Source organism: Rhinichthys klamathensis, unplaced genomic scaffold, assembly GCF_029890125.1.
Source record: "Rhinichthys klamathensis goyatoka isolate OS25496 unplaced genomic scaffold, OSU_Roscu_1.1 h1tg000579l_1, whole genome shotgun sequence".
Lineage (NCBI taxonomy): Eukaryota > Metazoa > Chordata > Actinopteri > Cypriniformes > Leuciscidae > Rhinichthys > Rhinichthys klamathensis.
The window spans coordinates 1,702,468-1,726,296 of record NW_026607043.1 but is presented as its reverse complement, the minus strand read 5'-3'; the positions used below and the strand labels follow the sequence as shown (position 1 = coordinate 1,726,296).

Sequence of the window (23,829 nt, the reverse complement as noted above, 5' to 3'; positions counted from 1 at the left end):
GTCAAATTTAACGCACCCTCTGAGGCGGCCGAGAAACAGCGCCACGAAATGGGCAGAAAATGCATTAGGCAGCTTATTGTGCACTGTCTTAAGTGCAAAATTCAAAAATTCATTAAAAAAAATATTCTACAGTAAAAACTGCTCAAATTGTGGATTACGTCAGAGTAGGAGCTCTAGTCTAATGGGACTTTGTCAAATTTAACGCACCCTCTGAGGCGGCCGAGAAACAGCGCCACGAAATGGGCAGAAAATGCATTAGGCAGCTTGTTGTGCACTGTCTTAAGTGCAAAATTCAAAACTTCATAAAAAAAAAATTCTACAGTAAAAACTGCTCAAAATGTGGATTTCGTCAGAGTAGGAGCTCTAGTCTAATGGGACAATGTCAAATTTAACGCACCCTCTGAGGCGGCCGAGAAACAGCGCCGCAGATTGGGCAGAAAATGCATTAGGCGGCTTATTGTGCACTGTAAAAAGCAAAATTCAAAAATTAATTAAAATAAAATTCTACAGTAAAAACTGCTCAAAATTTGGATTTCGTTGGAGTAGTAGCTCTACTCTATTGGGACTTTGTCAAATTTAACGCACCCTCTGAGGCGGCCGAGAAACAGCGCCACGAAATGGGCAGAAAATGCATTAGGCAGCTTATTGTGCACTGTCTTAAGTGCAAAATTCAAAAATTCGTTAAAAAAAATATTCTACAGTAAAAACTGCTCAAATTGTGGATTACGTCAGAGTAGGAGCTCTAGTCTAATGGGACAATGTCAAATTTAACGCACCCTCTGAGGCGGCCGAGAAATAGCGCCGCAGAATAGGCAGAAATGCATTAGGCGGCTTATTGTGCACTGTAAAAAGCAAAATAAAAAAATTCATTAAAAAAAAATTCTACAGTAAAAACTGCTCAAAATTTGGATTTCGTTAGAGTAGTAGCTCTACTCTATTGGGACTTTGTCAAATTTAACGCACCCTCTGAGGCGGCCGAGAAACAGCGCCACGAAATGGGCAGAAAATGCATTAGGCAGCTTATTGTGCACTGTCTAAAGTGCAAAATTAAAAAATTCATTAAAAACTAATTCTACAGTAAAAACTGCTCAAATTGTGGATTACGTCAGAGTAGTAGCTCTAGTCTAATGGGACAATGTCAAATTTAACGCACCCTCTGAGGCGGCCGAGAAATAGCGCCGCAGAATGGGCAGAAATGCATTAGGCGGCTTATTGTGCACTGTCTTAAGTGCAAAATTCCAAAATTCATTAAAAAAAAATTCTACAGTAAAAACTGCTCAAAATGTGGATTTCGTCAGAGTAGGAGCTCTAGTCTAATGGGACAATGTCAAATTTAACGCACCCTCTGAGGCAGCCGAGAAACAGCGCCACGAAATGGGCAGAAAATGCATTAGGCAGCTTATTGTGCACTGTCTTAAGTGCAAAATTCAAAAATTCATTAAAAAAAATATTCTACAGTAAAAACTGCTCAAATTGTGGATTACGTCAGAGTAGGAGCTCTAGTCTAATGGGACAATGTCAAATTTAACGCACCCTCTGAGGCGGCCGAGAAATAGCGCCGCAGAATAGGCAGAAATGCATTAGGCGGCTTATTGTGCACTGTAAAAAGCAAAATTAAAAAATTCATTAAAAAAAAATTCTACAGTAAAAACTGCTCAAATTGTGGATTTCGTTAGAGTAGGAGCTCTAGTCTAATGGGACAATGTCAAATTTAACGCACCCTCTGAGGCAGCCGAGAAACAGCGCCGCAGATTGGGCAGAAAATGCATTAGGCGGCTTATTGTGCACTGTAAAAAGCAAAATTCAAAAATTCATTAAAATAAAATTCTACAGTAAAAACTGCTCAAAATTTGGATTTCGTTAGAGTAGTAGCTCTACTCTATTGGGACTTTGTCAAATTTAACGCACCCTCTGAGGCGGCCGAGAAACAGCGCCACGAAATGGGCAGAAAATGCATTAGGCAGCTTATTGTGCACTGTCTAAAGTGCAAAATTAAAAAAATCATTAAAAAAAAACTCTACAGTAAAAACTGCTCAAATTGTGGATTTCGTTAGAGTAGGAGCTCTAGTCTAATGGGACAATGTCAAATTTAACGCACCCTCTGAGGCAGCCGAGAAACAGCGCCGCAGATTGGGCAGAAAATGCATTAGGCGGCTTATTGTGCACTGTAAAAAGCAAAATTCAAAAATTCATTAAAAAAAATTCTACAGTAAAAACTGCTCAAAATTTGGATTTCGTTAGAGTAGTAGCTCTACTCTATTGGGACAATGTCAAATTTAACGCACCCTCTGAGGCGGCCGAGAAACAGCGCCACAAAATGGGCAGAAAATGCATTAGGCAGCTTATTGTGCACTGTCTTAAGTGCAAAATTCAAAAATTCATTAAAAAAAAATTCTACAGTAAAAACTGCTCAAAATGTGGATTTCGTCAGAGTAGGAGCTCTAGTCTAATGGGACAATGTCAAATTTAACGCACCCTCTGAGGCAGCCGAGAAACAGCGCCGCAGATTGGGCAGAAAATGCATTAGGCGGCTTATTGTGCACTGTAAAAAGCAAAATTAAAAAATTCATTAAAAAAAATTCTACAGTAAAAACTGCTCAAATTGTGGATTACGTCAGAGTAGGAGCTCTAGTCTAATGGGACAATGTCAAATTTAACGCACCCTCTGAGGCGGCCGAGAAATAGCGCCGCAGAATAGGCAGAAATGCATTAGGCGGCTTATTGTGCACTGTAAAAAGCAAAATTAAAAAATTCATTAAAAAAAAATTCTACAGTAAAAACTGCTCAAATTGTGGATTTCGTTAGAGTAGGAGCTCTAGTCTAATGGGACAATGTCAAATTTAACGCACCCTCTGAGGCAGCCGAGAAACAGCGCCACAAAATGGGCAGAAAATGCATTAGGCAGCTTATTGTGCACTGTCTTAAGTGCAAAATTCAAAAATTCATTAAAAAAAAATTCTACAGTAAAAACTGCTCAAAATGTGGATTTCGTCAGAGTAGGAGCTCTAGTCTAATGGGACAATGTCAAATTTAACGCACCCTCTGAGGCAGCCGAGAAACAGCGCCGCAGATTGGGCAGAAAATGCATTAGGCGGCTTATTGTGCACTGTAAAAAGCAAAATTCAAAAATTCATTAAAAAAAATTCTACAGTAAAAACTGCTCAAAATGTGGATTTCGTCAGAGTAGGAGCTCTAGTCTAATGGGACAATGTCAAATTTAACGCACCCTCTGAGGCAGCCGAGAAACAGCGCCGCAGATTGGGCAGAAAATGCATTAGGCGGCTTATTGTGCACTGTAAAAAGCAAAATTAAAAAATTCATTAAAAAAAATTCTACAGTAAAAACTGCTCAAATTGTGGATTACGTCAGAGTAGGAGCTCTAGTCTAATGGGACAATGTCAAATTTAACGCACCCTCTGAGGCGGCCGAGAAATAGCGCCGCAGAATAGGCAGAAATGCATTAGGCGGCTTATTGTGCACTGTAAAAAGCAAAATTAAAAAATTCATTAAAAAAAAATTCTACAGTAAAAACTGCTCAAATTGTGGATTTCGTTAGAGTAGGAGCTCTAGTCTAATGGGACAATGTCAAATTTAACGCACCCTCTGAGGCAGCCGAGAAACAGCGCCGCAGATTGGGCAGAAAATGCATTAGGCGGCTTATTGTGCACTGTAAAAAGCAAAATTCAAAAATTCATTAAAATAAAATTCTACAGTAAAAACTGCTCAAAATTTGGATTTCGTTAGAGTAGTAGCTCTACTCTATTGGGACTTTGTCAAATTTAACGCACCCTCTGAGGCGGCCGAGAAACAGCGCCACGAAATGGGCAGAAAATGCATTAGGCAGCTTATTGTGCACTGTCTAAAGTGCAAAATTAAAAAATTCATTAAAAACTAATTCTACAGTAAAAACTGCTCAAATTGTGGATTACGTCAGAGTAGTAGCTCTAGTCTAATGGGGCAATGTCAAATTTAACGCACCCTCTGAGGCGGCCGAGAAATAGCGCCGCAGAATGGGCAGAAATGCATTAGGCGGCTTATTGTGCACTGTCTTAAGTGCAAAATTCCAAAATTCATTAAAAAAAAATTCTACAGTAAAAACTGCTCAAAATGTGGATTTCGTCAGAGTAGGAGCTCTAGTCTAATGGGACAATGTCAAATTTAACGCACCCTCTGAGGCAGCCGAGAAACAGCGCCGCAGATTGGGCAGAAAATGCATTAGGCGGCTTATTGTGCACTGTCTAAAGTGCAAAATTAAAAAATTCATTAAAAACTAATTCTACAGTAAAAACTGCTCAAATTGTGGATTACGTCAGAGTAGGAGCTCTAGTCTAATGGGACAATGTCAAATTTAACGCACCCTCTGAGGCGGCCGAGAAATAGCGCCGCAGAATGGGCAGAAATGCATTAGGCGGCTTATTGTGCACTGTAAAAAGCAAAATTCAAAAATTCATTAAAAAAAAATTTCTACAGTAAAAACTGCTCAAATTGTGGATTTCGTTAGAGTAGGAGCTCTAGTCTAATGGGACTTTGTCAAATTTAACGCACCCTCTGAGGCGGCCGAGAAACAGCGCCACGAAATGGGCAGAAAATGCATTAGGCAGCTTATTGTGCACTGTCTAAAGTGCAAAATTAAAAAATTCATTAAAAAAAATTCTACAGTAAAAACTGCTCAAAATGTGGATTTCGTCAGAGTAGGAGCTCTAGTCTAATGGGACAATGTCAAATTTAACGCACCCTCTGAGGCGGCCGAGAAACAGCGCCACGAATTGGGCAGAAAATGCATTAGGCGGCTTATTGTGCACTGTAAAAAGTGCAAAATTAAAAAATTCCATCAAATACAGCTAAGATATAGAGCCCCCAATTGAGCCAACAATGCAATGGCTTTTTATACAGTAAAAAGTGAAATTGTGCATGATTATATTCAAGCAGATATAGGGTAAAACATCAGTAAAACCAAATAGGCCAACAATGTGATAACTCTTCTGTATTTTGTCAGATTGGGTCCATATCTTTCTAATGTACAGTAACCATGCAATGGCACTTTCAAGTCAATGCAATTGAATTTAATTCATACAGTCATTTGTATAACCCTTTTCACAATACATATAATTTCGAGGCAGCTTTACAGAAAATGCAGGTTTCTATGCTACAAAACCACAATAGGATTTAATGAGATGATATCAGAAAGTACAGTTATAAGATACCACAAATTATAGTATTTACAAATATCATATATGCATCTAAGCAAAATTAATGTGTATGTTAAAGCAATTATAAATAGATCATTTTGTATAATCATTCATGTTGGATGTTCTGGAGTCCTTGCAAGGGTATGTTTCATCTATTCAAATGTGCTGGGTCATCTGAAGTCTTCATAAGAGGCTGGATCCAAGCTGGAGCATAATCTCAGTACCTTGTGAAATTCTAATTTGTAATAATAATAATAATTAAAAAAAAAACATGTATTGAATACATTCAAATGATGTTATTTGCAATAATTAAAGAATAATGTAGGCCTAATTATATTTTTACAGACATTTATGTGTTATTATTATTTATTTACCTTTCAAAATACTTTATTATTCTTTTCTGAAGAATATAAACAATACAAACAGGGTCTCTAATAAGTGTGAATAAGTGAAAAACCACACGGTCCCTAAATTGAGCTGATGACATACAATAATTAAAGAATAATGTAGCTTAATTATATTTATGTGCTTTAATATTTGTACAGTCCATTTTCGCTGATATATCAGTGTTATTTGCTTTTAAACATTTTTTATTATCATTTTATTCGGAATATAGACCCAAAAGTAACACAATCCCTTTAAAAACGCGAAAAAGAGAAAACCGCACGGTCCCTAAGTTGAGCGTCAATAAGAAGCCAGCAAACGCGGAAGTTCGCGTCATTTAAGGTGGAACGGATAGCGTCAATAAGAAGCTGCGAATAAGAAGCTGGATTCAGCCTCGTGAATTCAAGCATGTTCGACATGTTGAAATGTATCTAGCTACAGTAGATCGCCAAAGCTTTACATCTAGAAAGAAAGCTTTACATCTAGAAAGTTTAACTTTTGGTGTTTTCTTACAAAAATAACGATGTATGTGTGTGTGTATATATATATATATATATATATGTGTGTATATGTATATATGTGTGTATATGTATATGATTGTGTTTGTCTGAACATGGTTTTCTGTTGATCCACTTGTGAAAATGACTCGTTTTTTGAAGGGGTGAGCATTTTAATGTTATTGATTTTGCCTGGAAATTAATCAAAAAGTATACTTTATGCAAAATGTTCTTCTATTTTAGATGGTTCACATTGTTCAGTTTATCAACGAGGAGGATCTGCCATTTGCAGTGGTTCCGCAAGAGTGGCTCAGCGAGAGCATGTGCCATTGGCCCCCATTTAACCTCAGCAAAAAGACGAAGGCAACAATTTAGCCATCCTCTGCACACCTCCACACAGCACCTGGGAGAAACATCATTTTAAGTTCATGAAGGGAGCAGGTAAATGGGTCTGACTTGTGTATTTGATTTTCCTGTATTTCATCTGTGTAATTTATTTTCTGTTTATTGTGGATAACTGACTCTTTCATTCATTATTCCCTACTCTAGAATCTTGGAAGTCTCAAGAAAAAAAACTCTAGAAAGATGCATCGATTCCAGAAAACCAGGAAAATGCTGAACTGGTATGTAAAATCTATTGCTGTTATGCTGGATTTGTGATCCTGCCACTAAACTATACCATTTGTTAGATTTTCAAATTTCTGTTTCCTCTTTCTCGCAACCAGGTTTCTCCCCAGTAATCCAGACTCCACTTCACAGAGCCAAGAGTTTGAGTACAAGTAAGTGATGTTATTTGTGAAGTTTTTTTGTCTTGGAAACTATTGCTTCTATTTGAAGTCGGCATGAACCGGAAGTTACAAACGACTTTTCTCCAGTGTTGTGACGTATTTAAAAATGAAACGGTATATTGAACGGAGGGCAGGGTTTTACTCTAGCGCTCCTCTTCTCCATCTCTGCTCATAGCACGGTTTGAGGGGAGTTGCCACGCCCTCGCGCCATAGCACATGACCGGAAGAGAAGAGAAGTCGTTTCGAGGGGGAGGGAAGGGTAACGTATTTGATTAAAGATTATAAGGCTACATGAATTTTAAAAGAATAATGAAGTGCACAGATAAATCATTTATAATAAACACTACAATATTACATATAAAAATACGAATTGTAAAATCTTACTTCAAGAGCAGGTGAAGCAAGTTCAACAAACAATGTTGAAGACGTTTGCTTGCACTGAGCAATTAGGTACAACTTGCAAACAGCACCTGTGGCTGTCGGTTTAATTCCCACTGGGGCTACCTGTACATGTAGTAGACCTAGATATAAAGTAAAATTTAAGATTGTATACTGCATATATTACAGTCTGAATCCTTTGCCTTTCACATTTTTATTTATTTATGAGAAGCTTCAGAGAAATGTAATTTGTAACACTTTTTTGGATTTTCAGCTTGGTGTAGGGGATAAAGCATGTTTTAGAGACATGTTCCTGAAGACCATTGTTCAAAGTAAGTTGGATATTTTTTTATTTTTTATTTAAGTAGATGTGTATGTCCTATTGTCCTCATGCAATTCAAATTAAATGACAGATCTGTATTTTCTATATTAGCCATCCGGAAGGACCCGGCAACCCAGGATGCACTGATGAGGCGGTCCAGGTTAACGTTACACGTTACCTGAAAGGAGCATCTGACCGTGAAGGCAGAAAAAGGCGCCGCACAGCTGAGAGGGACCCACAGCCGACCACTTAAAACTAGACTGACTACTGACACCCCAGAATCACTGACAACTGGAATCCTTTCTTTATCTTGCAGTCAGTAGAATCAAGACCCCTAAAGAAGTCAGAAGTGTCAGACTACACTCACTCACTGTGGAAATTACTTTCTTTTTTTCTTTTTCAAATAAAGCTTGTAAATCCTTGTGCCACAGGTCAGCATTGCCGTTATAATGGCCTATTCTACTCCAGAGCTTTACTATAAATTACTACCACTTATCATATTGTTAGAAATGGCTTGTAAATGTAGTTATACTTTTATTTATTTGGTATCTTGCACATTATTTGGTATCAAATATCCTCTTTACTTGTCATAATGTTTACTGGTAATTTGTTACCCTAGAGCTGTCCTTTTTATATGAAAACTTATTGTAAGTGTTGTAATTGCAGCCTTTTGAATCCAAAATTGAATTGGAAACCTGCATGTTAGTATATTGATTTATTTATTTTTCTGTTATGTTTCAGTGATCTGAAACATCTTGTTTAAATGACAGTTACTGTACTTTGAAACGTGGAATAAAAATGCCAATTGTAAATTTGTCTGGTTTGAGCAATCATTATTCTTGATAAACTGCATTCTATAAATAAAATATATATATATATCTAGCCAGAATAAGCGGCGGCAGAGCGCTCGAAAATAGCGTTTGCCTCCGGCGGGCCGCGGAAGGACGGCCTTCAATATAAAGCGCGGCGGAACGGCGGTTGGCCCGCGGGCCGGCCGCTTAACGAAGGCGGTAGGAAGGCGGCTGCCGCTTTTAAAAAGCGGCTGCCGCCGGCGGTGCGCCGTCCAACGTGTTTGCGATGTCGCCATTCTGACGCTTCTACTGCCGCCGGAGAACCGACGGTGGTCCGCCGACTCATTGCTATCTGGGTGGTGCACAAATTATATTTGGAATGTGAAAATTTAACAAACATTAGTATAGGCTGACATATTTTCCGTGATAATTCGCATTTGAGCAGATGTTACAGGCTATGTTCTGATCTGTGTGATCAGATCAGGTGAGATTTTTTGTAATGAACAAAAGCTGTTCATTATTGAGCATTCACTGACACACACGGGTGTTGTAATTAGTCATGCTGCAGCAAGTTTTTCCCTTCACAATCTGTACACAGTGAACCCTGAAGGTCACATTTTGAAATCTGTTCCTTGAATAAATATTTATTTACTTGTTAACTTAAAATATTACAGTGCACAATTTATACTGTGAGAAATATCCATCCACAAGCCTTTGTTCAAATAGGCCTAATTTATGCTTGGTCAAAGCAGGGGTACTTATGGGAGGGATTACATATTTGTTATTAAGAATTTAGAGCTTTTTTCTCTCTAGTATTAGCCTATGGTGTTGTTCAAAATAATATTTTGTGTGATTACAGTTTTCTCTTTCGTAACCTGTTGACTTCTCTGCAATGAAAGTGCAGTTTTACATTCACTTCTTTTGAGAACGAGTTTATTAAATTAATGACCTCAACTCTTGATCATTTCCATTCTCTAATCTGCACATATTTCTATAATATGCAGTAATATTGGTATCTTTCCTAAATAAAACTACAATTTAATCACAAGTCTGAGTCGTTCGTCGCAAGTTGCTGCTTCAAATAGTTAACTGAAACAATTAAACAACTAGTTAGAGATGCCTCCACTATTCTATAGATTTTTATAGTACATCACTACTCAACTGGAGAACTTTTGCCGAGATTCAAATGGTTTTGATGACAATTTATATGTTGGCGCTGATGCCATGTGCAAACAGCTTGTTTTTTTACTAAAAGCAAAACTTTTTCAACTTAGAAAATGTATTAGATAATAGCGCTAATCAAATGATTCGCCATGCTCGAGATGTTTCCAAGAAAATTTGTTAAGAAGATGACTATGAATTCTTACACATTGCAGCAACATGATTATCACATCTAGAAGCCATTGACCATGTGACAAATCAGGAGCAAAGAAACTAGTGTTTTTTTCTGCTCATTCATGCTTCAATCAATACAAACAGAGATGTGTAATGTTTTCACAATCAGTTTGATGTCACATGGTAGATTTCTAAGGAGGATTTTTACTACACGGCAGTCACTCACTCTGACAATGATGCCAAGGACAGAAAAAGGCTGAATTTTGTTTACACCGATTACATAGGTGCTGTGGGACATGATTGATAATCTTATCTTCTTAAATGCAGTGTATTCACACCATCCTGTGCCAATGGAAATGATGCAAGATTTGCAGAAAGAAAATTCTTTCAGAGAATAAATGAGATTTTAGCATTGATTATAGTATAATGTCCCTTTGTTCTGCTTTTTTTTTTTTTTCTGAAGGAAGGCAATTTCATGAGGCTCAACCAAATAAGACATCGCATGACTAATTAGCCTGCAGAATGCTTAGTATAAATGTTTGTAATCTGAAGATCAGTCTCTGCACAGGATTAGGGATCAAGTTTCAGAAAAGCGGGGAATTTTGTGTTTCTGACATTCATTGATTACTAGTTATAGAAAGTCATTGTGGCAATGGGTTAGTCATTATTGCACCTCAAGGTTTATCCTTGGCATTCATTTAGCAAACATCTTGGCTCATGTACCCTCCAAATAAAAAAGAATAGTTGTTTGATAGCGTGATATTCTAATAACATCTTTATCTTTTTGCTGTTTATACATTCAAGTTCAATATTACATACATGAGTAAAATGCATAAATAAAGTAAATGATAACATGATGTTCCTTTTTGGGTGAACTATCATTTTAAACGCATGGGAATATTTTATACCATATGTTCTGACAAATGTATTACTTTTGAGTGATTTTTCAGTGATTAAGATTTATTAAACATAGTAATTACAGCTAAGTTAGTTGTTTGAAGATGTCAGAAAGGAGCAGCCAACATCCATTTTCACTCTTCAGAATTCTCAAACGTATTAGAAAGAGTTGAGAAACCACTAAAGAAGCTCCTGTGAAGTCTAAATACCACTGTTAACCACAAACTTTCTGGAGACCTCTGGGAACAAATGGACAATTGTCCGGCACTGTCAGTGTGCACTCTAAATGTCATCAGGGTAATAACACAGAGGCAGCTGCCGATGGATTCCTCTGTGCTGTGCCAGTTACACCTGCATGGGAAAAGATGAAAGTCACGATCTTTGTGAAAAAGATGCACCTTCCGAAAGTGTGTCAAGCGTAATAATGGAGCTGGCTAGAGCACCTGCCACCTAAGTGCTCCGTTCGCATCAACATCCAAGAAGAGAATCACCTCAGGCTCCATTTCAATTCAAGGCGTGTGAATTCCTGATGTCCGTCCATCATTTCTTAAAAGAAAAAACCCCTTGGTTTTCCACTTGAAATGACATGTTTCATTTTCATTTAGCCGCAAGCAGTGGGGTAACACATACAAGTAACTTGAGTTACGTAATCAGATACTTTTTTCACATTACTTTAACGCATTACTTTTAAATTTACAACAAAATTTCTGTTTCATTTTTTTAAAATAAGTAGTTCAGGTTACTTTGTTTTTCCATTCATTGACTGACAGCTCTCCTTGAGAGAAATCGTGAGTTAAGTCCCGAGGTGTTGTGTGAACATGATGGTTATTGTAGTTTTAGAATAAATGTGAGATGACATTTACTCATCTCACTTGCAAAAAACAAAACAAAACAAAAAACAGATTCAGTAATACTCAAAATGAATAAAACCGTGAAATGCAATCTCAGAATATTACACAAACGTGCAATAATTAAATATATTAAATTACACAAATATACTTTATGTTAATCTCACTTTATTAACCAATGTCTTTGTTGCTGACCTTCGATGATCCAATTCAACCATAATAATAAGCAAAAATAACTTTAAATAATTATCACATTTATTTTTTTGCTGAAGTAAGCAAGTTTTTTTTTTTATGCACCGTCTACTGTTCAGGCGTGAATTTGCATTTCTTTCAGCCTGAGGCTTATTAAAAAAAAAAACCAAGCAAGCCCAGCCCAGGTGAGTAACGCAAATGTAATGTAACTCATTACCTTCCATAAAAAATAACTACTTAACGCAATTAATTACTTTTTTAGGGAGTAATGCATAACTTTTAAGTAACTGACACTGGCCCAACATTTTACATGCTCTCACTAATTGTTTTAATATCTATGGTATGAAGAAAGTATGGAAATGCTTATCTCTGCTGTGTTGTCATGAGCTTAAATGAGTATTCTGGTTCTCTTATGAGAGGTTCTCTCGTATTGCGTAAGTTTAGCTTACGCTACGGGAAAGATTCATCTTCTCGAGATATTGAAGCCAAAAAAATTATCCTTAATTTTGTATTCATTGTCAACGCAGTGCAGCAGCTAGCAGACCTAGAGCAGGCAGTCTTGCGTGCTCATTGGCTGCCCCCAGGGCATCTGCTGCAGCCTACCAGTGAGCCCCGCGTGACGTCACGGCCAATGAAGGGCGCCCGCGCCTTCATAGCGTCATAGCCCGCCAGAATGGGCGTGGCTTAGCGTATAAAAGAAGGGGCTGTAGGCTGAATTCCCTGATTTTCGTCTCTTCAGCGAAGCCCTTCGCATCGCTGGATCTGAGAGAAGCCACCGCCGCCTATCCTAGATCTGAGACATTTGAACAAGGTGCTAGCAAAAATACAGTTCAAAATGCTTACGACCAGAAAAATCCTCGCGCGCGTTCGCCCGAGGGACTGGTTTATTTCTCTAGATCTGAAGGATGCCTATTTTCAGATTCAGATATTACCCCGTCACAGGCAATTTTTGAGATTCGCCTTCGACGGTCAGGTATATCAATACACCGTCCTGCCGTTCGGCCTGCCTCTAGCACCCCGTACATTTACGAAGTGCATGGACGTGGCACTCGCCCCCCTGAGAACTCAGGGGCTGCGAATAATGAACTATCTGGACGATTGGCTGATATTGGCACAGTCAGATACGGAACTGTTATCTCACAGAACAGTGCTTCTCAGTCACCTGGAAAGCTTGGGTCTCACGGTCAACTGGACCAAGAGCTCATTAATGCCCAGTCAGTCAATTTCCTTTTTAGGAATAGAACTGAATTCTGTGGCCATGACGGCTCGTTTGTCGACACAGCGCGCGCGCCGTGTTCGCCACCTAGCCGCGTCTTTCCAGAAGGGCAGCCTTCTCCCTTTGAAAACGTTTCAAAGGATGCTGGGCTGTATGGCTTCAGCGGCAGCGGTGCTCCAGCTGGGCCTACTGCGCATGCGCCCGCTCCAACGCTGGTTGAATGCTCGCGCGTCTCGCCGAGCCTGGGTTTCTGGCGGCCAGAAAATCAGAGTGACTCAGACCTGCATAGCGGCTCTGCAGCCCTGGTTAATAGCCGACTGGTACCAGCAGGGAGTGATGATGGGAACCATCTCTTATCGGAAAGTCATTTCGACAGACGCGTCCAGCTCGGGTTGGGGCGCGCTGTTCGAGGGCAGACCGGCCTTTGGCCAGTGGTCAGACCAAGGGAAGTATTTTCACATAAACTGTCTGGAGATGATAGCGGTCGAGAATGCGCTGAAGCGCTTCCTCCCGTTCATACAGGACCAACATGTTCTCGTCCGCTCGGACAACATGTCTGTGGTTTCCTATGTAAACCGTCAGGGCGGTGTCAGATCCAGAAACCTCTGCAATCTGACGGAACGCATCCTTATTTGGTCCCAGACGCACCTGCGCTCGCTGAGGGCGGCGCACGTGCCTGGCCATTTGAACGACGTTCCCCCAGGGGAATGGTCCCTGCACCCCCAAACAGTCCAGAAACTGTGGCGCCTATTCGGCAGAGCGGAAGTTGACCTATTTGCGTCAAAAGACAACGCTCCTTGCCCGATGTTCTTTTCGAAGAACGAGGACGCGCTGGCCCAGGTCTGGCCCAGCCTCCCACTGTATGCTTTCCCTCCGGTCTCCCTGTTACCACAGGTGATCAAGAGAATCAGGGAAACGCGCCACTCGGTGCTCCTCATAGCTCCGCACTGGGAGAATCAGAATTGGTTCCCGGAACTAGCACGGCTATCACATGCAGGTCCGTGGCCTATTCCGGTGAGGGCAGATCTCCTCTCTCAGGCTCGTGGCTCGATCTGGCATCCCCATCCAGAGCGCTGGTCTCTGCACGCATGGTTGATCAACGGGTACTCGTTGCCCTGCCAGAAAGAGTGATGAATACGATCACGCAGTCTAGAGCTCCTTCCACGAGAAGGCTCTACGCGTCTAAATGGTCGGTGTTCTCCAAGTGGTGCACCGACAGAGATCTGGACCCGCGGACGTGTGAGGTTGCGCATCTGCTCACTTTCCTACAAGAGCTGATGGATAAAGGGAGGTCCCCATCCACGCTCAAAGTTTATGTGGCGGCCGTGGCGGCGTTCGCAGAATCGACGCACAGCCAGTCACTGGGAAGACATGAGCTGGTCATCTGCTTCCTTAGGGGAGCAAGAAGGATGAATCCGCCGCGGCCCCTGTCGGTTCCTATGTGGGATCTTTCCTTGGTCCTCGAGGCCCTGAAAGCCTTCCCATTTGAGCCACTAGACTGTGGAGTTAAAATACCTATCACTAAAAAACGTTTTTCTGACCGCGCTGTCATCAGTCAAACGTGTGGGGGACCTGCACGCGCTGTCAATAAGCGCGACGTGTCTTGAGTTCGGGCCGAATGACTCTAAAGTCATCCTCAAACCTAGACATGGCTATGTTCCAAAAGTGATGGGTACTCCTTTCAAGTCATTTCACTGTCGGCTCTGCCAGCGTCAGACAGTGAGACAGACGTGAATCTCCTTTGCCCGGTCAGGGCGCTGAGGTTTTACACTACGCGCTCCGCCTCTTTCAGGCGCACGGGGCAGCTGTTTGTTTCGTTTGGTGGGCGCACCAAAGGTCTCGCTGCCTCGAAACAGACTCTGTCCAGATGGATAGTGGACGCTATAGCGGCCGCTTACACATCAAAAGATCTGCAATGCCCTCTGGGCTCATTCCACTGGAGGCATGGCCTCATCGTGGGCGTGGTCCAGTGGGATTTCTATCCACGACATATGTGTAGCGGCGGGCTGGAGCTCCCCGTCTACCTTTGTCAGGTTCTATAACCTAGAAGTTCCTGCCCTGCAGGCTAAACTTCTGTCAGTCTAAGCGAGTTGTGCGTTCTGCCCAGATATCATGCTCAGACCACTCTCACGTGACTCAGCTCTCCTGGTTGAGCTGCACTAGTAGGGATGTGCTATATGCTTATACAGACCAGTGCTCTGCTCTGTATTTCCTATGTGTGCTTATGTACGAGTGATGGCCCGCATGGCTGGTCACCTTATTTTTTCCACTTATTGGGTTCCCCGAGAAACCTCGGCGACTCATGGGTGGTTGCTTGGCGCGCACGGCGTTGACAAAAAGTTCCCGTAGCGTAAGCTAAACTTACGCAATACGAGAGAACCTCTCGTAAGAGAACGTACTCGGTTACTAACGTAACCTCGGTTCTCTCTAGAGAGGGAACGAGTATTGCGTAACCGTCCGTGCTCGCGCCACGAGCGACTTCGCTTCAGTCGACGAAAACCAGGGAATTCAGCCTACAGCCCCTTCTTTTATACGCTAAGCCACGCCCATTCTGGCGGGCTATGACGCTATGAAGGCGCGGGCGCCCTTCATTGGGCGTGACGTCACGCGGGGCTCACTGGTAGGCTGCAGCAGATGCCCTGGGGGCAGCCAATGAGCACGCAAGACTGCCTGCTCTAGGTCTGCTAGCTGCTGCACTGCGTTGACAATGAATACAAAATTAAGGATAATTTTTTGGCTTCAATATCTCGAGAAGATGAATCTTTCCCGTAGCGTAAGCTAAACTTGCGCAATACGAGAGAACCTCTCGTTAGAGAACCGAGTACGTTTTATAGCCTACAAGTTGGAGCATTTGACTTTCAACCTGACCTCAATTTCTTCAAAAAAAGGCACTGTGGAAGTGAATAGACCCATTTTTTGGAGGATTTAAAAGCATAAATGTGAAACTTATAATTATATAAAAGCTTCTGTTAAAACTTAAAACATTTTTTGAGCTGTAAAGCTGTTTAATCATAATTTTAATAAGAATTTTACAGGTTTTTGGTGTTCTGTTTCAATGCAAATAAAACTATGTAATTTTACACAAAATAGGGACACTTTCACACAAAAATCATGTTGACACACAATGTGATTTTTGTGTGAAAGTGTTCTTTTTTGGCTATACTGTTGAAGCAATTATTGTAACATTTACATATTGGCCCCATTCACTTCCATTGTAAGTGCCTCACTGTAACCCATATTTGTCCCTTATTTATTTATTTTTTAGAGAAAAGAAGGGTCAAGTGAAAATGTATTTTCCCTATGGTAATCAACAAATACACGCAATTGAGCTTAACGTCCATTGAACCTGGAATATTCCTTTAAAAAGATGAAATATCCAACCGGTGTCTCAACTCAAGTGAACAATATTGCAATCACTTGTTAAGATGCATGCTACGATTTAACTTATTCAGGCTTCTTCAAGGCTTGTTTGTCCTTCATCACAGCATAAGAATAACATACTGTTTATTGCCAGAATCAGGCTTTTCACTGTTTTACCCCTTTAAATAAGCTTGCAACCTTCAGGTACCTCATTGCCATGGGAACTGCTGTAGACAATGAAATGAAGGCTGCACATTCAACTGTGTGTCCTTAGAAACTGACCTACGCTTGTGAATCTTCAACCTTTTCTCCTTTTCATCTCTTTCTCCCCAGGAAATATTGCAGTGCTATGGTGCACTTGTTACACCAATGTCTTCAAGTCTGTCACAAATCTCTTCATCAAGAACCTGGCGTTTTCTGGCATTTGTGCTGGGTTGGTGTGTGTGCCCTTTGACATAGCCCTGAATGCCAGCCCCCTCTGCTGCCTCTGGGTTCACACACTCCTGCTTTGCAAAACCATCAAGTTCCTACACAGACTTTTCTGCTCCGCCACTGTGCTAAGCTTCGCTGTCATTGCCCTGGACAGGTGAGTGGATACACATTTATACATCTTTTGCTTTTAACTGAAGTGTAATTGTCTCAGCTTTGAGGTCACTATAATTCAGCCTCAACCAAACAATCATTAAAACAATTGGTTAAGATGATAATAGGGTAAAATATCTTGTGAAAAAAATCTGGAAACCCTTACAGTTGTACTCAACCCATGGGCACCAGCTGTTTCACAGACTAGTGCTTCCATAGCAACATACTCTGCCAGACCCTTTATCAATTCATTGAATAATTTATTTTGCTTAGCACAGAAGCCTTTCTTGATACCAGCATTTTTTCACTTCAGAAAAAAATTCATAGACACACCATGCCGACACGAATCGCATAATAAAAAATACTGATATCCATATTTGTTTTGATTTCTTTTGTATTTTCTGAGATTCCAGTTATGAATCAATAAAATACATCCACTATGTTTTTGCACACACATAAGGCATTTTAACTGTGATATTATAATAAACAATTTAGTCATTTAAACAGTATAAAGGTTATGTAATTGGGGCAACTAGGGCTGGGAGCTGACAAGCGATTTTAATTCAAAATCAGAACCAAAAAATAAATTTAGTCCAATTCCCAAACGGTTGACTCTTATTATGGAAGCTTATGTGTAGCAATATTCAATTTGAAATGTAATATGCAAAATGATAATTAAATATGTAAAATGACAATGCAATATGTAAAATGGCAATGCATTTCTGTATTTAAATTTACATTTTCCATTACATTTGTGCAACGTTTGGTGCAAAATGAAAATGATAATTCAATTATATAATTTACATTTGCCATTTCATACATATGTTTTAATATGTAAATTGAATACACATTTTAACGCTTTATAAGTTGCGAAATTAAAATGAAAATTTATTAAAGAAATTTTTAGATCTGTTTAAAATGTTCAAGCAAAAACTGTAGCAAAATGATCATTTAAATGTTATTTTTCTTAATTGCATTTACACTCTCAGTTAAGACACTTGCGATTGCATTTTCATTAAATGTCCCGCAATGAATGTAGCAAAATTCAATGTGCAAATTGAAAATGCATTCCAAGCCGATCACGCCCCTGCCCCGCCCCCTCCCTCCCGCTCGCTCTTGTCAATTACTGCGTCAAGGCGGGGCTCGGCAACATTTTGAGGTGTTGGAAGGAAACATGGCGGCGGCAGAGCTGATACGAGCGTAAATTTACTGGCAGATGAAGGGAAGCGTGAACAGAGAAATTGTAGTGTTTCCGAGGATTATTACGCGTTTGCAGGTGATACCAGTGCATTGTTGGACCGTGTGGGAGAATGTTCTGCCTTATCAGTAGGGTAGAGTGGGGGAAAACGCCCCCCTTAAGGAAAATGTGACATTACTGTGAAACAAAACATTTATGTGACTAGAATTGCCATCCCAGTTTTGAGTGACTATGGCAGGAGAATATTACTAAATATTAAAATTGCTCAACCTGCATAATTATATATATTTTTTGACTGAAAATATTTTTGTACAAAGGGGGCGTTTTGCCCCAGCGGTGGGGTAAAACGCCCCCCAAGGTGGGGTAAAACGCCCCCTTTCTTACCAACCAGTTTGCTTCATAGATCAACAGCAAAATAAACATAGTTTTTAATCTCTAAAAGTAAAAGGCAAGTAATGCAACAACATGTATATATACCTATTAATATTTATTTCAGGAATGTACAAAATAGCCAAATTTCTAACATTTTAATATTTTGATTTCTACACTAGGCCTATATGGGGTTGATAATTGATGTAGTATTTGTTCACCACTATCATCAAGAAAAACAGAAAACCCTAAATAAATATTAAACATAAATTAGTATATTTAAAGTGAAATATATTCAATAAATGCTCTAAAAGTCACTATATTTTATCATTGGGTCACATCCACCTTCCATCATTGCATCCACCAAGCTAGCTAGCTAATGCTCACTTGAGGTAATTTTATCATGTTTTGTTAAAATATTTTGATTTTATCGCCTAGTTATACTGCATTAAAGTGTAAAATAAAGACTTTGATAAACAGAAATATGTTACTATAGTAATTATGATAAAGAGAAACTATGCCCCTTGGGGGGCGTTTTACCCCTCAGCATAGGGGGCATTTTACCCCACAAGCTATGTTTTGTTTTTTAATTGTTTATTTTTAAAAATATAATTATATTCCTTATAAATAACATATGCTCTCAAACTACAGACTTCACTATTCATCTATCATACATTACTGTGATATCACTGTGAACAATATTCTATAAAACACTTGTTTACTAATATCTGAACATTATAGCATTTTCCATGTAATCCTCTTCTCTTCAAATACGTCGCTGGTGTCAGCTTCTCCATGGAGATTTGTATATCCCCGTTGTCAACGTAGTGCATAGCAATAGTAAAAATGTATCTTGATTCATTCTAGTGGTTATTTTGGGAAAAACGGGTGGGGGGCATTTTACCCCAGGGGGGCATTTTCCCCCACTCTACCCTATCACCCGTTTGATGTCAACATTATGCTGCGCTGTTGTTGTCTGATGCAGGACTCTGTTAATGATTGTTTCGTTTTGTATTAAATATTCTCATTGTCTGATACACATATGCTTAACTTTATTCTTATTACTATTAACTATAATTACCCAATAATGTTGGAGATCCTACAGGTTTTCTTTACAAATGCACCTACTCTGAGATCACAGAATATGATGGGTCAAATTCAGCTCTTCCAAAAAATTTAACCGCTCTTTATTTCTTCATAACTGACTGTAATGTTCAATAAAGTGTCTCATGTGATGTTTAACCATCTCCCTTTTCTATTTTATAAAGCATATTGATCAGATATTTATAAATACTGTATATAGGGTCATCACGGAATCTGACGGGTTTTGATGCCATCGTCTATAATTGGTCTAATATTTTAAAAACCGAAGCCGCACAACCGGCACAAACGAACGAGACTATTTTATTTGGAGGATGTGGGGGGCTGGGTGACCTCAGAATGACCTATAAATATTCTTTAAATATCTTAAAAATCGAAGCAGAACAAACAATAAAGCAAAGTAACAGCACAAATGAAGTAAAAACGATTGAGCCAATTTTGCCGACGTTTTGCATTGGGTGGGGGCGGGGCCAACTTCACACAGTGATTGACAAGAGTGAGCGGGAGGGAGGGTGCGGGGCAGGGGCGTGATCGGCTCGGAATGCATTTTCAATTTGCACATTGAATTTTGCTACATTCATTGCGGGACATTTAATGAAAATGCAATCGCAAGTGTCTTAACTGTGAATGTAAATGCAATTAAGAAAAATAACATTTAAATGATCATTTTGCTACAGTTTTTGCTTGAACATTTTAAACAGATCTAATAATTTCTTTAATACATTTTCATTTTAATTTTGCAACTTATAAAGCGTTAAAATATGTATTCAATTTACATATTAAAACATATGTATGAAATGGCAAATGTAAATTATATAATTGAATTATCATTTTAATTTTTCACCAAACGTTGCACAAATGTAATGGAAAATGTTAATTTAAATACAGAAATGCATTTCCATTTTACATATTGCATTGTCATTCTACATATTGCATTATCATTTTGCATATTACATTTCAAATTGAATATTGCTACACATAAGCTTCCATATCTTATGAGTCAGTACTTTTTAGTGATCAAATCAAATAAAAACTCTTCAGCACGACCAACCGATTTCCGAACGAACCATTCTTTTACAGAATGAACCGATTATTTTTAGCAAATCAAACGTATAGTTTACTATTGTATTATAATGCTTGTGAGACCTAATATTGCTACAGATTGGTTAATATGTGTAGCTAATTTAATCAGATGTGGTTTACATGCTCAACAAAATCCGATCATTTCAAGAGGATGGATATGTATATGAAACAACTAGGGCAGGGAACCAACAAGCGATTCTAATTTAGAACCAGTTTCATAATAAAAATAAAAAAACACCAACTGTGTGAACGGGGGTTCTCCACGCAGATTGCGTTGTGTTGACTAACAGAAAGATAGACAATGGACCTTTTTTGTCTGCAAATTGTAATCCTCTCTTTCGCTTCCAGGTACTACTCAGTGTTGTATCCGCTGGAGAGAAAGATATCAGATGCCAAATCCAGAGACCTGGTCATTTACATCTGGGTGCATGCCGTGGTGGCCAGTGTCCCTGTTTTCGCCATAAGCAATGTGACGGATGTCTACGCCACCTTATCTTGTTCTGACGGCCAATCGTTTGGACATCTGGTTTACATGGTCACATACAGCATCACCACGCTTATTTTACCACTAGCAGTGGTGTTTCTAGCCATGGCACTAATCCGCCGTGCACTAAGCAGCAGCCAGAAGAAGAAAGTGATCATTGCAGCGCTGCGTACCCCTCAGAACAGCATTTCCATTCCGTATGTGTCTCAGCGTGAGTCTGAACTTCATGCCACTCTGTTGTCCATCGTCCTAGTCTTTGCACTCTGCAGCACTCCCTACGCCGCTCTGGTGATATACCGTGCAGTGCTGGGGGCTGCAAAAGCCTCGTCTTGGTTACAACTGACTGCTGTGTGGCTGCCAAAGGTCTCTCTCCTCACCAACCCACTGTTTCTCCTCACAGTAAACCGCTCTGTGCGACGTTGCCTTCTCGATATGCTAGCACGGTTGCACCGACGCTATAGCCGAAGGAACATGGTCAGCATTGGAGGTCTGGCTGAGGTAGGGCCACTAGGGAGCGAGACTGTGGTTCGCTCTGGTAGTCAACTCCTAGAGATGTTCAATATCGGCCAACAGCAGATCTTCAGACCGAATGAGGAAGAAGAAGATGAGAATGAAATTTCATCTGTGGCTTCTGCCAACTTCCAACCCAAAGCTGAGGGACAGGGTGGAAATGGAATGCTTGCAGGAGAGCTGCGTCAGCTACAGTCAGGGGACGGGGTTAAAGAAGAGGTCTTAGTGTTACCAAAACATTCCCCTATTCAGTCATGTGCCTACTCCTCTTCGCAGGTTGCCCCCGCGACACCCACGGATCCCGAGGATGCAACGCAGTTTGGTTTCGGGCCGTTTGAGCTGCCTCCTCAATGGCTGCCTGAAACCAGGAACAGTAAGAAAAGACTCCTTCCTCCGTTGGGTAACACACCGGAGGAGCTGATCCAGACCAAGCAGCCTAGAGTTCGACCCGAGAGACGCATCAGTAGAAACAATAAAGTTAGTACCTTCCCTAATGTGGACCCCTAAAACACAGTGCCATGGACCAAATCATTAAAAGCCAAGAAAAAAGACTGTCTGTTTTATATCTAAAGTTATTTTGGGATCATTTTCTATGTGAGTGCAGAACAATGAAGGAGAGAACTCATGGAGAGTTTACGTTTACAGTATGAAGTAGGTAGAGTTTTCATGCTCTCTTGCTGTCTGTTTGGGCGATTTAATAGACATTCGTTCATCTCCATGAACTGACAGAACCGGAAATTGATCTTTCACAGGAAATGCAAGAAACACCATATGGTAGGCATGGATTGTTTGATATTTGTTTTGTTGGAATGGTGAATAAAATGAATAACAATCATTTTTATTTAGATATGTCCATGCTGTGTTGAATGTGACTAATGTGTCCTGCTCAACTTGTTGAAGCATCACCCCACTGCCCACATTTTATTGGAGAGGCCCTACTGTTTTATTTAGCAGCATAATCTATTTCAAATAGCTAGAAACGAGTTTACTCACAATTGAAGCATATAAATGAACTTTTATGTGCACTACCATTAATGCTATTAAAATGCTGCCGTGACCACATGCTGGTAATGGAAAACCAATTTGGGTTTAATGCACAAACACCCAATAATGCTGTTGGCATTTCTTAGAGAAAGATGATTTATTATTGACAAAAAAAATGGCGAAGAAACGTTTAATCCCATGCTCTGATTCTACATATTACCTTTAAGAACAAATCACAGCCCTCGTCTGTGGTCAGCTATTATCAAGATTTGCAAATGTAGATGGGAAACAGAAAGCATTTTAATATGCAACTATGAATTATTTAATCAGTTCGTCTGGAGGAATATGGCTTTCCTTTTAGAGAACAGGAGAGTATGGGGTGAAACACAATGAGAAGACATCCTCTGCTTAGAGGTCTGTTGACAGTAAAGTGTTGTTTGGAACAATATAGTTTAATCATACTGCATAAGCATTGTGACTCACAGGCTTTCATTTAATTATACCTTTTCTTCAAAAGCCAGGCCATTCTCAGGCTAATTACATGTGTATTTGTATTTCTTACATAATCAGTTATTTGGAAGAAATCCTTTCTCTTCCAATTGTATATGTCCAGCTATATTCAAAATAAACATTGGGTCGGTAAAAACCTATCATTTAAATACTCAAATTCTAGCAAAACAATGCATAAAGGAACATTGTTTTGACACTGAAATGTTCAGAAAATCTGTAAAGACTATTTCTTGGCAGTGGTTCATTAAATCTGTTTTACTGAGTGACCAGTTCCTCATTCATTGACCCGTATTTTTTTTAAAGCATGTCTCATTAAACGCATTTCATAAAAAAAGAAACATTGTTTCTCTGAGTTAATCGCTTTTTGTGGCAAAGGCAAAGCTAAAGATTAGGCACTTGCATGTGACTGAGATGGAAAAAAAGGGCAGCGTGTTTCCCCCATATGCCAGTTTTGATGTCATTAATTAAAATGTCTTGATGTATTTTGAAGATTTAATGTGTTATCCAAATCCAGTTACCCGCTAGCTTGGATTTCTAATATAACTACACCACAACGGGTATGTGAAAATAACATAATTGTGCTCCACCAGAATGGTTGAATGTATAAAAAAGGTCAAGTGAAAGTGTTGTTTTGAAATACAGTGATTGTCATCCATTTACTTGGCACTTTTAAAACATTTAAAAAAATAATAATAATGCCATTTTCATGATTTCCAAAGCATTAGTTAAATTGTCTGATGGACATTTCTCTCAAATTTAGCTAAACTAAATGCCTACAAATTGGAGGCAAGGGTTTATTTAATTAGAGTTG

At 39.7% G+C, this 23,829-nt stretch overlaps 1 protein-coding gene and 1 long non-coding RNA gene across 2 annotated transcripts in view; both read left to right on the top strand.

The window, feature by feature from the left end:
- gpr176 (G protein-coupled receptor 176) overlaps positions 1 to 22,444 on the top strand; it is a 37,145-nt gene extending 14,701 nt beyond the window's left edge. The window contains exons 2-3 of the mRNA XM_056240132.1: positions 16,531 to 16,783; positions 20,879 to 22,444. Coding sequence (XP_056096107.1) covers positions 16,531 to 16,783; positions 20,879 to 22,031 — 1,406 coding nt within the window. The 3' untranslated portion in view covers positions 22,032 to 22,444. The remainder of the gene's footprint in view (positions 1 to 16,530; positions 16,784 to 20,878) is intronic.
- LOC130075510 (uncharacterized) lies at positions 6,332 to 6,869 on the top strand. Its single transcript, XR_008805528.1, has 3 exons — positions 6,332 to 6,511; positions 6,620 to 6,693; positions 6,796 to 6,869. It is a non-coding gene; the product is annotated as an uncharacterized LOC130075510 (long non-coding RNA).
- Positions 22,445 to 23,829: the final 1,385 nt, after the last annotated feature.